Source organism: Malurus melanocephalus, unplaced genomic scaffold (assembly GCF_030028575.1).
Source record: "Malurus melanocephalus ecotype Western Australia unplaced genomic scaffold, MMel_1.1 scaffold_359, whole genome shotgun sequence".
Taxonomy (NCBI): Eukaryota; Metazoa; Chordata; class Aves; order Passeriformes; family Maluridae; genus Malurus; species Malurus melanocephalus.
In genome coordinates, this window is record NW_026623591.1 from 452,947 (window position 1) to 468,949 (window position 16,003).

Below are 16,003 nucleotides of genomic sequence, written 5' to 3' on the forward strand. Positions count from 1 at the left end.
CATCAGGAATTTGTGTTATTCCAAAGTTTGATGAAGTGCTCTGCAATGACTTCATGATGCAGCCTGAGCACCTTTGACTCCTACAACCTGAATAGCCACAGCCCCTGCTTTAAATAAGCAGGATATTTCCGAGTAACTCCAGCCATMAAGTGGTCCAGAAAACAAGTCTCTCCTTCAGAGTTCATGAATATCCTACATTAAAAATGTCTAAAAGAAATTTAAAATAGAAAAACAAAAATAAGCATTTAATTTCCAGGCTTTTTAACAACAGTAACAGATTAACCCCAATGCCTTAACTTAGCTGGTTACATGCTACCCACGTAGCATGTAACCAGCTAAGTTACCATGCTGGCTAAGTTACCAGCTAACTACCATGATCTCAAGAACATGTCCAAGACAGCTGCTACTTAATAATACTAAATTAAATGTTAGTCACTACTCTAAATCACTTTCAAACATGCTATTAGTTGTTTCTTTTAGAAACAGCTGCCTTTAGCTGAAAAGATCGCTCAAATAAAACATGTAACCACTTACACCAGCACACTGCTTTTGATTAAGAGTCACTACCTCTATGCCTCGATCCCAGTTAAGGCAGTAGAGGTTCAAGTCTTCAGACAATATAAAAGGTATATCAGTACTTGGAGTACAATTAGAATACTTCAAGCAGTATTTAAAACATTTATTTATTTATCCATGACTTTTCCTACACTTGACTTCCACAACAGACCCCACTGCACAGAAAGGCTGCTCCATAGGGCCCAAAGAAACTGCAAAACTCAAGGTTAAACAACTTCTGTTTCCTCACAAGCTGAAGTGGGACAGTCCCAAGAAACACCAATTCAAAGGAAATTTCCCTTTCAATCCGGGAAAATYAGTCCTTACCCTAGTAGTAAATCACCAATTAAATCTAATTTCTTCTTCCTTGAAATACACTAAATAAATACATGGTTCATTAAAATAAAATTTAAGAAAAGCCAATCTACTTACTTGCCACTCTCCCCCCCCAAAAAAAAAAAACCAAAAACAGACACAACTTATTAGCAACTATTTAGCTTAATTCGGTATTATTACACCCCCAAAGAACCACAGCCTGGTCTGTAAATGTCATTCTCTATTAAATCCAGCATCTATTTAGTCACAGAACTCAGCTTCATGAAGCAGCAGTAGATGCTTTAGARCAATGCAAGGGAGTTTGTTTTGCACATCAGCACTCATTCCAATCTCAGATTGCTAGGGGTAGATATAAATCCCTAGTTTCCCGTTTCTTCTAAAAGATTTTAGTATTAATTATTAACAGTGTTTACAAGAAACTAAGTTTTCCTCTGAAAAAAAGTTAAAAGCAATTCAGCAATACATAGATGCTGTGTGTGTGTTCCCAAGTGTAACTTAAGGTACAGATGGGTAGTGTTGAACTTATGAAAAAACTTGTCATGCTCTGTACATCTTCTATTTCAATAACTTTAGAAAAGTAATTARAGTTCCTTTCAGGATTGTATCTCCTACTGGTCTCACAATTCAATTGCCAGTGCTGGAATTTTATCTGTCCAGTACAGCCAGCTTCCCTTCCAAAAAATATGCCTGACATGATAATCTCGCTGAGTCTGCAGATAACTTGAATAATATACATTACATATAGCTGTGRGATTTTTTAAGTGACTGCTTTAAAGTGTAAGAGTTTAACATGGTCACGCACATGATTTTACCATGACATCTGAGATCTGGCCTCTAGGCTGGTTCTTTAACACAACCACATAAAAATATTGAAAACATTTGAAAACCTAAYGAAAGTTTCATTTCCATACATAGCAGGACTCCACTTAACTTCATAGTTTGAAGTTTTATCAACTAAAGCAAATGGATATAATTTTCATTCCCAGCAAAGCAGCCACAATCAGTGTAAAGAAGAGAACACGAGATGTAACGCTGATCATTCAGCATTACCAAAGCACTGCACTGAGGGTTTTGGTTGATTCTATTTGTATCCAAAAACTGCAGGTTTCAAACCACATTTCACCTATGGACATTRAAACATCTCACAAAATCCTAAGATAAAGCTTGCCATGGAGTTATGAAACTACTTTGATATATTTAATTCTCCAGAAGACACAGAGGTTATATTAACAGTAGATATTGTAGATATTGTTCAGTGTTTGAAACTGTCCCTACAATATATCTGAATTCTATTTATTCACTCATGTCACAGTTATATTTCATAGATTCATAGAATGGTTTAKATTKRAARTGACCTCTAAAGGCCATCCATCCCACAGTAGAATGTGAGCAAATTTGCAGGTTTCCAGGCATATTAAGTGTTTATTCACCTGCACTGTTTGAGCAATAGTTTTGGGAAAGTTTTGGTGCTGTTATCAAGCCTGAAAAAAACCAAAGAAATGGGATTTTATCTTTATACAAAGACAAAAAACAGTTACGCAAATACTTCATTCATACCAGGAGATCATTCACTAGTTTTCACATAGAAAGAGGCATAAAACTGTAAGAATTTTGGTTTTACCAATTAAATTGGTAAGATTTTGCTAAGCAAAACTAACAATGCAGAAATACCTGGAAATAACAATTCATGCCTGTAAAAGAGATCTTCAGGAAAAAAGATACCTTTACAATCCTCAGACTTTAGGAATTATTGTCATTTTAAATCAGAGAAGAGCATTGAAATAATCTTTGTTTTGAAGCATGTGAATGAGTCAAAATATTTAAGCTATAATTTAATGCCTGGCAATCTTCAAACACTATCAAACCAGTATTAGGAATTCACCTTCTCTGATACACCAGTTAGCTACAACCAAGCAGCCTGGGAGATTTCAGAACAGAATAAATCCATACTTTGCAAACAATTTAAAAAGTTTCCTACTGTTTTCAAGTTAATGAGTTAGGCAGAAAAGACTGCTTCTGCTCCCTTTACTTTTCACTGATTTGTCATTTTTTTCCCCTTTTCTACTGCCTTTTTGGTAACCACTACTTTCACTCTTCCCTCCTTTACCCACTCCTTTCACTTCTCCACACTGAAACTGTTCATACACATACCCAAAATTGCACAAAAAAAAACCCCAGTTTCATGGGTAGTAGTGGACAGGCAAGCTGCTTGTGTGAAAAATACAAAGTATGACCTTTTTTAGAGAACCTGGTCTCTCATGGCTTTCTAGATAATTTTCCATTTCTCCTCTACCCATTATTTTTCAGAGACTACCAAGTTTGATGGCTACTGTCCGGGGTCATGACACAACCCTTTAACTTATCCTAGCAGCAGCACAGCACTTTAACCATTCACCAGGTACCAAAAAGTCTTCCCATAAAGCTTAGCACCGTAGGACAGAAGCACTTTCAGACAGCAGTAAGAAATGCAATAGAATTATCAAATAGTCCCCTAAATGTCTAACAACAATTTTAAAAAATCACCATCTTAACGTCTCTAGGCAGCTTTCAACATAAATTATCTGACTTGCCCACTGTTTACTCAGCTGGGTAAACAAACACAGCATCTCTTTCACTTCTCTTGCTCTGTTCTAGTGCCTTCTGCTTCCACAGCAAGAACCTGAATCAAGCAGCAGTGCAGTGACATCAGTATGGTCCTTCTGSGTTCCAATGAAGCCTGAAGAGTCTTGCACATAGCAGAAATGATTAATTTTGATAGGTTTACTCCAGGCAAAGAATGTCCCTCACATTCCACAGAGAAGGCAAGCAGCTGAAAAAATGAGTGACAATGCTGTGTCTTCTGCTCCAGTTCCTTTTCCATAACATTTTCATGGGAGTCAGTAATCAATAAAAGCCCAGTTCCAAAGAGCACAATCCACTCCCTTCACGTCCCACCTACAGGACAGTTGGTCCGCTCACAAGTGAAGAAGGGATTTTTCAAAACCTTCATGGTGAGGAAGAGTATTCTGAAGCAGAAGAATTCAGATGTGACTGAGCCCAGATGTTGTGGTGCTTCCCCAAACTGCTCAACGAGCGATACTAYTGTCTTTGACAGCTCACCCTACAGTTTGTCACATTTTAATAAAGTGTTCTGAAAGGAGATGACAGAAAAATTAAAAGCTGGATTCTATAAATGAGACTGAGTTGTACTGATCTTCTTCCTCAGTGTCATCTCAGAAAATGAACACACTTTCATACACTTTTTATAATAATATATAATGTCTAACCTCCAGGTTACTGGTGATCCATGCAATCTGCTAATTTCTGATCACCGAACCTACTAATTTTGATAACAGGATGCCAAATTACTAATCTCAAAATATCTTATTTCAAGAGCACTACTAGTCACCTTCACAGGTCACCTTCACAGCCTTGTCCTGAACTGGAACTAAATCATAGGAGGGAGAAAACAACCTTGCTCAAATTGCTTATCTCTGAAATTATAAGAGATAAAAAAAATTATACTAAATATAAATTAATATATAAATACTATTCCAACCGTTAATCTCACAACAGAAACTTCTGATACAGAGTGCTCTAAAAAATACTAAAATCTGACATGATGGTGCTGACCATCAATAAGCAAATACAGGTTTGTGGCAAACTAAACTCCAAAATTACCTTATTTCCAAACACCATTTGTTGGTCTTTCCATTTGCACATACCCATAAAGTGACACAACTAATCTATAGGAAGTTCTTTGTCCTCTATCCCCTCAGTCACCATATTTTGTCAGGGCAGTGCAGCAGGTACATGTTAAACCTTTTGAGGAAGCTTCTGCTGGATCCCACATGTGAATCCCACAAATAAATGCTGTTAAGCAACTCACAGAACTCCTAATTAACTTTTACAGGAAAATAAGCATTTATAGCATCAAAGGACTTCTTTGTCCAATTTACAAACAAGTAAATTTATGCGGCAAAAYGTATCTCTAGTTCATTAATGCAAAATCCCACAAGATCTATTAGGGATTCCTCAATTTTCTTCACTTTTAATGCTGGCAATTACACCACATTTCCCTGAAGGCTTAAAAGGCTTTATAATTTATCAAGAGTTAAAAGTTAAAGCTACAAAAACTATAAAGATCACTTTTCTGTTCAAATTCTTACATAGCATGTTATGAAATAAGTACTTTACCAAGCCTACCAATCTGAGAGCAGAATGATAGCATCTGTTTTAGAAAAACATCCTTTCACAGAGGGSAGCAGAGGTGGTATGGGGGCAATTACAGAAACATTAAATTACAAAAAGAGTTACCTCTATCCTTACTCTTACATTCCAACACCCCAAGAAAGGTCAGCACTCAAACACAGCTAGTGTTTTTTGGAGTACATGCAGAAAGAAGTTCTTTAATCCAATTAGTAAACACTGTCAGAAAGGAAGAAGGCTGGGTCAAGCACACCTTGTAATTTCTGTGTAAAAGGCTTTACACCTGTTGCAAAACTGTTACAGGTAAATAACACATTTTTCAAAAGTTTCAAGAAGTGAAAATTCAACTACTATCTCCGCTCTTTACAGTGGGCAGGTACTTCTGTAAAGGTTTTGTTTGCTCTCACCAGTGAGATTCCAGCTGCCAGCAGGACAGGTGCGCTGGAACTATAAAATGAGAACAACAAACTGAACTTTAAACAAGAATTTCAAAGGGATATGGAGCTTAAAAAAATATATATCAAATATATACACAAGCCATACTGAGACCTGACTTTACAGCTTAAGAATACACTGTACATCAGAATCAAYGTGGCTGGTTTGACGTTATCTTCTTCCAGTGGCCAAAAAGAGACTTCTATTACCATAAATACAGCAATGGTTTTCAAAAACAATTTTATACCAACTCCCTCATAACCTATGACAGATTATAGTGTTGGAAATTTAGTTCAATATGAGAATGTTTTGATGACTTTGTCCCTCTTTCAAAAAAAACAAACCTCAGTATACCTACCTAAAATCAACTTACAGTAATTAAYTCCTTCTACCATAATTAAATGGGGCAGCTGGGTTGGATATGACCCAAGTCAGAATATACCTAGCATGATTCAATAAAGTAAGTAGTTCCTTTATGGAAGGTGTGTTAAGATTACTGTTACATACAAGTATTTCCTCCCTAATTCACTATCAGCTGTAAGTAAAATCTGCTTAATGGCCAAAGTAATGTCTCAAAAGATAATTCCTTTTCAAAAGATAAAACCTTTTCAATTCCTTTCAAAAGATAAAACCTTTTAAGCTTCAAACAGTTGCTCAGATCTTCATTAAAAGGCCTGCATTTGTTTCAGCATTGGTATATTTTGTTATATTTCAAAACTTATTCACAACTATTCTGGTATCTGTACTCTTCCATGATTTAGATATTAACCATATTTTTGCAACAGGATTATTTGTCTCTGCTTTTAAAGTTTCTCACAGCTGAAGACCTATCTACAGCATAAAAAAGCATGTTWTGCAGTAAGAAAAATCTGCTTTGCATGTGTAATAATTTTACATTATACTATACATCATGATTTATATCACCTACCTTCAGGATCTATTGCAAATTAAATTATACTTGCCAGGGTGTGGGATTACTTGAAGCTGCAATAGWCTTTCCACTCTAGAGAACACATTTTGAAAAATACTGTTATAATCATYAGTCATCTACTTTGACACCAGTTCATCAGCCATCAAACAGGATTTCTCGCTTTTAGTGACTTTTGTCAGTCATCAGCATGTTAAAAACATCTTAATATCTTACAAACACAGCATGTCAGAAACTGCCAGAGGGTAGGTTTGAATTAKATATTGGGAAAAAATTCTTGGCTGTGACGGTGCTGAGGCCCAAGTTGGACAGAGAAGCTGTGGCTGCCCCATCTCTGGAAGTGGTCAAGGCCAGGTTGGATGAGGCTTGGAGCAACCTGGGATAATGGTAAGTGTCCCTGCCCACGGCAGGGGGTGGAACTGGATGATCCTTAAGGTCCTTTCCCACCCAAACCACTCCGTGATCTTGTAATCTTTCCTATTAATCTGATAAAATCACTGGAAGGAAGCACCAGAGCCATCCGAGTTTAGCAGTAATTTGCTATAGATACTTCTTTACCGATTTAGCAGAAAATATGAGGGATTAGAAGCTCTGCTAGTAAAACATCAGCACAGGACTGGAAGAGGAGGAGTTGAGGGATGCTTCAGCCAGGTGAGAGTGCTGAGCAGGGTCCATCATTCCCTGGGCCTCTGCTGATGCAGCAGCGACCTGGGAAAACAGCCCATGGAAAGGAAGCATGAGGCCTTCCCAAGCTCCWGGCAATCTAAAGAGCAATGACAATTTTTCAGTTGCCACAACTGGGAGCACCTTGAACGTTTTTCAGTTGGGAATTGACATAACGTAGGATTACACAACCCTGCATTGGGACACTGGACCCAACCAGCCGGGAACCTTTTTCCGCTCCCCCGCACTCCAAAAGTGATCCGTGCTGGAAATACCAACAGCTTACTCACTTCTACAAATACCTACAGTGATTAGAACTGCAGTCCAGCACGTTATCCCTCAGCACAGGAGAGGGAAAAATCAGATTACAGCCCCACAAACTCCCTACACCCAACACAGGAGATTAAAGAGAATAAATAAATAAACAGTGCTTGGCATGAAGGCATATGAGGTAATAGAAAGCCTGGTAATGAAGGTGAGACACAAATTCAGTTTTAAACTAAAATATGCCTCATTTTTGACAAATTTTATCATTTGTAAGTATGAAAACATAGGAGTGCTACGAGTGAGGACGCAGAGAAGCCCCAACAGACCTGAGATGCTGCAGAGTGCCAAAAAACCCTCTGGTTCTCAAGARCAGGATGGAAAATGAGTCAATTTATCACCTAATCATGAACAGTAAGTATCATTAATACGAGCATGAATCTCTGGCTTTCCAGTCCTGGGCGCATTTAAAGGGACATAGGGACAGCCCAGGGACCCTGAGGGATCCCTGTCAGGGAGCACTCAAGGGCTGAATAAAGGTACACAGGCACATACTGGGAACCCTGGCAGGGATCCTTAAATCCCTAAGGAACACAAGGACATCCAGGGGACCCAGCGAGGGATCRATTCCTGGATCCCTGAGGGACACAGATACATCCAAGGAACCCAGTAAGAGATCCCTGGAGATGCCCCAGCCCGGGCGAGGAGACGGCGGGCGCCGGTGCCCCGACAACTCTCCGCAGCACCGGTGTCGAGTTACGCAAGGCATCCCTTCCTCTATCGCGACATGGGCCCGTGCCACGAGGGGACGGTGACGTCGGGACAACCGGGGGATCTCGGGGGCCCCTTTCGCAGCCGGCGGGCTCCSGGCTCCACCCGTCGCCCGTGCCCCTCGAAGGCTCCGCAGAGGCCGCGCTTACCGTGCGTGCCCTGGGCCGGGGTCGGTGGCGGGGTCGGTGGCGGGGTGTCTCGGCCGGTACCGCTCCTGAGTCCCCTCACGGCCCCTCACGGTCCCCGCCCGCCTCCACGTCGCCGGCGCGGCCCCGCTGCGCGTGCGCAAAGCCCTCGCGGGGCGGCGCGCGGGGCACGACGGGAATTGTAGTCCGGTGCGGGCGGGGCGGCCATGACAGTTCCCCGTGTCCCGGGCCGGTCCCCAGAGCGGCCGGAGAGGAGAGCGGGATTGTGCCCCTCTGYCCCGCTCAGGTGAGCTGAGACCCCACCTGCAGAGCTGCCCCAGCCCTGGGCAACAACAGCACAGGGACCTGGAGCTGCTGCAGCCAGGCCAGAGGAGGCCACGGAGATGCTGCCAGGGCTGGAGCCCCTCTGCTCTGGAGCCAGGCTGGGAGAGCTGGGGGTGCTCACCTGGACAAGAGAAGGCTCCAGGGAGAGCTCAGAGCCCCTTTTGGGGCCTAAAGGGGCTCCAGGAGAGCTGCACAGGGACTGGGGACAAGGGCTGCAGGGTCAGGACACAGGGAATGGCTTGGCAGTGCCAGAGGGCAGGGATGGATGGGATATTGGGAAGGAATTGCTGGCTGGGAGGGTGGGGAGGCCCTGGCACAGGGTGCCCAGAGCAGCTGTGGCTGCCCCTGGATCCCTGGCAGTGTCCAAGGCCAGGCTGGACATTGGGGCTGGGAGCAGCCTGGGACAGTGGGATCTGTCCCCTGCCCATGGCAGGGGATGGTACTGGATGAGCTTTAAGATCCCTCCCACCCAAACCCATTCTATGATTCTAAAACAGCAGTGAAAGAAAGATGCTGCACTATTATCTAAAAGCATTTCTAATGTAAAAAAATCACCATGGCAAACATGGCCTTGGAGACCTTTTCAATTAAATTACGGCAGACAAGTTCATTGAAAACAGAAATAATGGCGTCTGTTACAACCAAAATATAATTTGGTTCAGCAAGCACGCKCTAACAGAAAACTGCACAAGGAAGATAATCCCTTTTTTCATGTCTTAGTTTAATGAAACAGAATTACTTCTCACTAAAGGAGATTTGGTTAAATTAACCTAAGTGCAAATTAAATTTCTCTTCATTTCCTTTACCTGCCWCTTCTGAAGTCACTGTTCTTTTAGCAATAAAGTTCTGCACTGTACAGAAATCATGTAGGAGTGACTCTGAGGACTGAACCTCAGCAATGTRTCCAACAGCTCCCAGAATTCCAGCTGGGATATGATTACTACATCTGGGTAAAAACAGATTTTGTGTACTGTAAGTAGATCAGATTTTAACTTTATTGTCAGTTTAGACATTCTTAGTAGCTGATCATATGCAATTTAAAATGCCAGAATTTCCTTACTTTTCAGGATCTGGCCCATCAAAATAATCAGCAAAATAAAATKAATTCATTTTTATTTAAGAATTTTTGTTATATAGTTGCATTTTTTAAATGTGTTTTTCAATTAACTTCTTAGCATCTAGCTAGCTATGCAAACCAATACACAGAAGGTACCACATCCCATTTAAACCTACCCCTTAAGAAAAAATACTTGAAATTAGTTGATTTGAACGATGGTTTTTCAAACATTGATTTACTGATCTTTTCTCAATAGTATTTAAATAAAGCCAGACAGGTTTAATGATGAAGAACTTAGGGCTAGATTTGCAGTACTACAACCTTGGTCCCCTAAAGTTGCCAACTCTGAAATTTATTTCTAAAAGTCTCCGGTGCAAATTAAGCTGGTACTTGATCTAGAAAATTCTGATACATGTCCACTTTCCACCATCAAGTGCCTAAACCTTTTGTAAATCTTATTTTTAGTGAGTAACAAGCACATGGGAATTTTCTCAGTTAAATTTAACTCACTTGGTATTTATTTCTCTCATGTTTTCCTTAATTTCTGTCTCCTTATTTTTCTTAAAGAAAGCTTTATGCACTCCTTTGCATCCCAGCAGATGATCTCCTGCTCTCCTGCCCTGAATTTTGCTTTCACCAATTTTTATTTTACTATTCACAACACTATAAAATTATTGACCTATAATTGGAAAAGAATAGGGGCAGAAGAGTTRTAACACAACTCTCCTGAYAGGACTTGCAGTGATGTGCYTCACACAGGAAAGTTTTGTGATGTAGAGTACTCACTTTAGGGTTTAAATGCATCTGATAAAAGCAATGGAACACGATTTCAGGGAGTACAAACATGTAATTTTACTTGCATTACTGCCCATTTCCATTTTTGCGTTTTTTTTTCAGTAGGATTGGTGTTTAAATATGGTGTGGTGCTGGCACATAGCTGGATTCTAGTGCAGCTAGAATCACTATACCCTTTGCTATAATTAACTATACACTTTATTTTCCATCTTATTGTTTGACACCCTTTTTCTTCTGGGGTCAGGCTCTGCTCMCAGGGAACAGGGACAGGAGTAGAGGAAATGACCTCAAACTGTGCCAGGGGAGGGGCAGGATGGACATCAGCAGGAATTTCTCCATGGAAAGGGTGGTCAGGCCTTGGCAGGGTGGTTTGGAGTGCCCATCCCTGGAGTTGTYYRAGGAAGAGCTGGAYGTGGCACTCAGGGTTCTGGGCTGGGRGCARGGTGGGCATCGGGCACAGTTCCAACCTAAATGATCCTGGGAATCACTGATTAGGAGAAAGCTGTATCTGTGATACACTGATCCAATGGGGGATATGTTCCAAAGATGAGGCAAGAGCTGATTAAACATCAATTCCAAACTCACTGCTGAACAGACTCGCTGATGAAGGCAGAGCAAACAGCATCAAGGTCTCACATGGAGGTTTCTGTGACTGAGCTCATTACAAAGCCATGGCTGTGGCTACCAGGGCACATCTGTGAACACTGCAGATCAATTGACACCAGGTCTGACCAAACCGGGCACCGATAGGAAATGAGGCACCTCACCAGAGGTGTGGGCCGGGCATAATTAAATAGAGGAGTAATTCATTAGCTGGTGAGAGAAATCACTCACAAGAACAAGACTGGACCACAGTGACAGTTCAAGAACTGCCTGTATTAAAACGTGTGTTTTTAGGCCTGCCTGAGGTTGGATTTTAGGGAAAATAAACCATAAAAGCAATTCAAAACTGCTGGAACGGTTTCATTTTGAATCTTTTAAAAAGCTCTCTGGTTTGGCAGACAGGAAAAGGCAGGAATTACCRCTTTTATTCCGTAAGCACAGGGACATCTAAAATCGTTCACAGCTGGGATGCAAGTCAGCAGCAGAATCCACCTTCCCAGGAGCAGGCAAAGCTGAGCTTGCTTAATTCACTTTATCATGAACTCAGYTATTTTAGGACCTTCTTCTGCCTGGGGCCTGTCTCCAGGTCTCCAAAGATTTTGTCAGTACTTGAGGTTTTTRTAGCTCCGAAACCCAAGAATTCTGCGATTCTGCATAATAAGTGTGTGAAGCAACTTTATTTTTTTAAAAATCCTGGTTTATTATCATTAGAACTCCACAAGCATGTTAAAGAGGTTTTAGTTGTATGTTGGGGTATATTTAAAGCCAGAACTGCACTGTTTTGAATCACCACAACAGAACATAAAGCAACATTCTCTTGCATCATGCTTCTGCTGCTCCTCTTCAGGAAAAAAAGGCATATTTCAAGAAAAAAAAAATAATGGAAAATTAATGGAAGTATCACATCAAGATCTTCTGCTTTTAGTAAGCTACATAAATTTTGCATATAGCGTAACTCCTTCAGTTCACCCATACATTTGACAYGAAAAATCTGAACTTGTCATAGATAAACAATGAGCTTTTGTTGTCACAATGCAGTCCACAGTTCTTCACCAAGAACAGATAAAGCCTTTAARGTGAAAGTCTCAAGTATTGCACCAGCACTGACTGATTAAGATGCTAAGATACATTTGCCTTACACAGATAGATTTATTCGTAAGTTACTTTGCCTAAACTTTAATCACATGAAACAGATGGTAGATGAAAAGTAGTTCCAGCAAGAAAAATACAAGAACTTCACCCTTCAAATACTTTAAATTAACAAATGAGCTGCCATTTAAGTGGCAAAAGAGACACTCTCCTGCAAGCAATAAAGGTTTTTATTCAGCTAAAATGTGCAAAGAAAAAGGTSTCAAAGTGAGAGGAGTATCAGCAGTTCATACTGGATGCGAGGGAATAAAATTCTTAGGAATTTACTCCTTTAATCCGTTTTCTTGCTAATTCTTGCGGATTTCTTTGTAAAAATTCCTCTTGGAACGCCATTGCTTTCAGGCTGCAAATAAAAGACATTGTCATTAATAAGATGTCAAATTAGAACTTCACACTTAAAACGGTAACAGCTGGTGATGAAAATGGCTTTTAGAAGCCAGGCCAGTGAAGATTGATGAAGAAATACRCAGCAAGAACCAAAAGTAGTAATGTCTGTGTAGATTTACAAATAATTACTGCTTCGGGGGAAGGCAGGAATGAGGGCAGCAACAACATTTGCAAGTCCTTGCATTTTGATAGAAGATAAAAACTAAAAGCAAAAATTACAAGCACTAAGCATCTTCCCCTATTACAAGTGTTAGAGCTGGCTGAAGAGATGGGTTGTTTTTAATTTCTGCTTCACACATGTGTTGTGATTTACCAAGTATTTGAAATTTTTCTTATCTGAAAAAAAAAACCCAGCCATTAAAAAAAAAAATACTTAAGCTGTTTCAGGATATAGGCACAATTTCTATCCCTCCAAGACCAGAAGCTGTCTTGAAGCAACTATTTCTAGCTGGCTCAGTAGTGCTAACTGCTGTTTGTAAAAAAATGCTCACCAAAATGTCTGTAAATACACCCAACGTTTTACCCTCCTGTGGTGCCCACTCCAAATTACCACTAGGTGATTCCACGGTTAGCTGGGTGAATTAATCTTACTTTCTGGCTTTTAGGTGGTCCATCCTGCTTGTCTCCTTCGGCACCTGGAGGTGATCCTCCCTGAGGATCCCCAGCGCTACCTCCTGGCTCCTTTTGGGCATCTGCTGGTGCGCTGCCTCCTGGCTCCTGCACAGTCGTTTGGGCATCTCCTGGCTCCTGCACAGGCGTCGTGCCATCTGCTGGCTCCTGCACAGTTTTCTTGGCATCTGCTGGCTCCTGCACAGGCTTCTTGGGCCGCAGGCGCCTGAAGAGCGGCGCGAACACAGGGTAGATGTAGGGCTCCAGGAATCTCTTGTAGAACCAGAGTAGAAAAGGGATCACAATGCAGGGAATGCACACCATGGCTTCCTCCTGTGCTGAGACAATGGTGGTGAGGGGAAAAAAACAGCTCAGGGTGGCAGTGCTTGTGTGCCACAAGCTAGGAAAACAGTATTTACATAATACATAAAAACCATATTTGATATTCAAACATTGATTATTCTTTAACTATAAATTAGCTGTTAAAGTTTAAAAAATACTGTGTGTTCCAATGTTATAAAATCTGAAAAAAAGGGGAATAATCTTGCAATTTTAACAAAAAAAAAATCCCAAAGAATTTGCTATTAATTCATCAGTCCCACAAATACAACTAGAGAAAACAAATTCAGAAAATATATAAAAAAAAAAAAAAAAATTTTAACAAAAAAAAAATCCCAAAGAATTTGCTATTAATTCATCAGTCCCACAAATACAACTAGAGAAAACAAATTCAGAAAATATTAATTTTTGTTTAAATCACACAAAACCAGTTTAAACACATATTAGAAGAGTGATTAGCCCAGTTCTTGCAATATTAAGGGGTTTGTTTTGCTATATCAAGTTTTATTGAAGGAGAAATTAGACAGCAGAAAGCCAATCCACCTGATGGATTGCTACCACTGAAGGGCAGGACAGTGGGAGAGGGGAAGAGAGTTCCAGTCAGGATTTGAGAGAAATAGAGTATAGATTACTTCCTTGCTTCTGCCCTCACTTGATCCCACAGCAAGCCCAAACAATTAACTATTAGAAAATGAACCATCTCCTCTTTTGGAAACCCCAGGAGGCTTCAAAATTGCCAGCCTGGAGCCTATGCTAAAAAAAAAAAAGCAGAAAAGCAATACAGAGAGGCAGAGAAGTACAGCTGGGAGAGGAAGCAGTTAATCAGGGCCAGAGCTGTCCCTGCCAGTGCTGACGAGCAATATAATAGACACACTCTGCTGCCACACAACTTTACCCTTCACATTCCCACTCTCTAGGCTGCTGACATCTCAATTCTTACACCAAGAAGAAAACAAAAGCTTTCCAAGATRGAGAATGAAGAGACAGATGTGCACACTTCACTAGGGACCAGTTTTACTCTTTTCTTTTAAGCTATCCTGAAGGTTTTTAGCCCTGTGCAAAAACAGAGTATCAATTTCCAGCTGACTAGTTCCAGGTTCTGTTCTGGAGGCTTCAAATATAGTTCAAATCTACTCTCTGATGCCTGAGAGGAATCTTCTATTGAGATAATGCAAATGAGTTAGTCCTTTAAACTTATTAAGAAAAATAATTCAGACACTCTCTCTCTCAGAATTTCCTAAATATTAAATTTCCAGCAAAACATTGTGGATTAATACAGCAACTGAAAAAAGTAGCTAGAGGAAACATGTCAGGCTGTAGAATCATCATAGCAGTATGGAATTATTTGGGTTGGGAGAGACCTTCCAGATCATTTCGTTCCACCCCCTGCCATGGGCAGGGACACCTTCCACTGTCCCAGGTCACTCCCAGCCCCAATGTCCAGCCTGGCCTTGGACACTGCCAGGGATCCAGGGGCAGCCACAGCTGCTCTGGGCACCYTGTGCCAGRGCCTCCYCACCCTCCCAGMCAGCAATTCCTTCCCAATATCCCATCCATCCCTGCCCTCTGGCACTGCCAAGCCATTCCCTGTGTCCTGTCATCCATGCTCCTTCCTAAGGAAACGGCACATGTTGTGTTGTCCCGCTGCAGCCGCTTCGTGTCAACATCCCTGACCAAAAGATCATCCCCTACCTCTGCCTGGTGCACCAGCGATCCCTGGGATCAGGGGGAAACACGGTCCTGGTRAATTCCTTCCGTGACTTGGTGATGCTCCGCACCTGGTTAGCAAGCTAAAAAAAACAAGAAAGGGAAAAAACAAGGGTGAAAATGTGGTCAGAATTTASCTGTCAGAGCATTTTTTGTCACAGGCAGCGCTGCTGGTGTCTGTGAGCCCCCACACAGCAGGGGAAGCGCTGACGGGCAAACCTCGGCGCGGCAGGGCTTTGCTCTCACCGGCTGGAAAACGCTACATGGGCAAAAACACCGGGGTTTTCCCGTTTTCCGTAAAGGACACGCCAGACTAGACGAGTGACTTATGTCAGGCGTTGCCGTTCCGCTCCCCGAGGGCGGCTGGGGCCGGTACAGTCCGTGCGCCCTCGGTTACCGGCGCGGCCGGACACGCGCGGACCGTGCGGAGCGGCGGCGGGGGGCGGGGCGGGACGCGGTGGGGTGTGTGGGGCGGGGTGCGGTGGGGCGCAGCGGGGTGTAGCAGGGTGCGGGGAACAGGGTGAGTTGGGGTGTGGGGAAGGGATCATTCCCTGCTCCCGGCGCTCCGCACCCACCTGCGCCCGCACCGGAACGGCCCCGCGCTTCCGGGGCGGCGCTTGCGCCAATGGCAGGCGGCAGCGCGCATCACGTGACCTGCAGGCCCCGCCCACACGGAGACCGGCGGGAGCAGGGACAGGGACACGCACCGGGACCGGCGGGAGCGGGGATAGGGATACGCACCGGGAC

The 16,003-nt window shown here is 42.2% G+C and overlaps 2 protein-coding genes across 11 annotated transcripts in view; both read right to left on the reverse strand.

Annotated features, from left to right (window-relative positions):
- The window catches only part of DYM (dymeclin), a 208,459-nt gene extending 200,054 nt beyond the window's left edge, over nt 1–8,405 (reverse strand). For all 6 annotated transcript variants that reach the window (XM_057378441.1, XM_057378440.1, XM_057378438.1 and 3 more), the window contains exon 1: nt 8,290–8,405. The gene's annotated coding sequence lies outside the window, so the exon portion shown is untranslated. The remainder of the gene's footprint in view (nt 1–8,289) is intronic.
- A 3,961-nt stretch (nt 8,406–12,366) lies between these two features.
- Nucleotides 12,367–15,879, reverse strand: CUNH18orf32 (chromosome unknown C18orf32 homolog). Of its 5 annotated transcripts, none has more exons than XM_057378451.1 (4): nt 15,832–15,879; nt 15,242–15,339; nt 13,193–13,543; nt 12,367–12,557 (listed from the first exon to the last, which is right to left on the reverse strand). In XM_057378451.1, the coding sequence occupies exons 3-4, from the start codon at nt 13,532–13,534 to the stop codon at nt 12,486–12,488; spliced, it is 414 nt and encodes a 137-aa protein (XP_057234434.1). In that variant the 5' UTR covers nt 13,535–13,543; nt 15,242–15,339; nt 15,832–15,879; the 3' UTR covers nt 12,367–12,485. The 5 variants fall into 5 exon arrangements, with proteins under 5 accessions (XP_057234434.1, XP_057234437.1, XP_057234438.1 ...); XM_057378454.1 differs by having other exon boundaries at nt 15,242–15,327; nt 15,832–15,878; XM_057378455.1 differs by lacking the exon at nt 15,832–15,879 and adding an exon at nt 15,503–15,712 and having other exon boundaries at nt 13,193–13,548.
- Between the last annotated feature and the right edge of the window lie 124 nt (nt 15,880–16,003).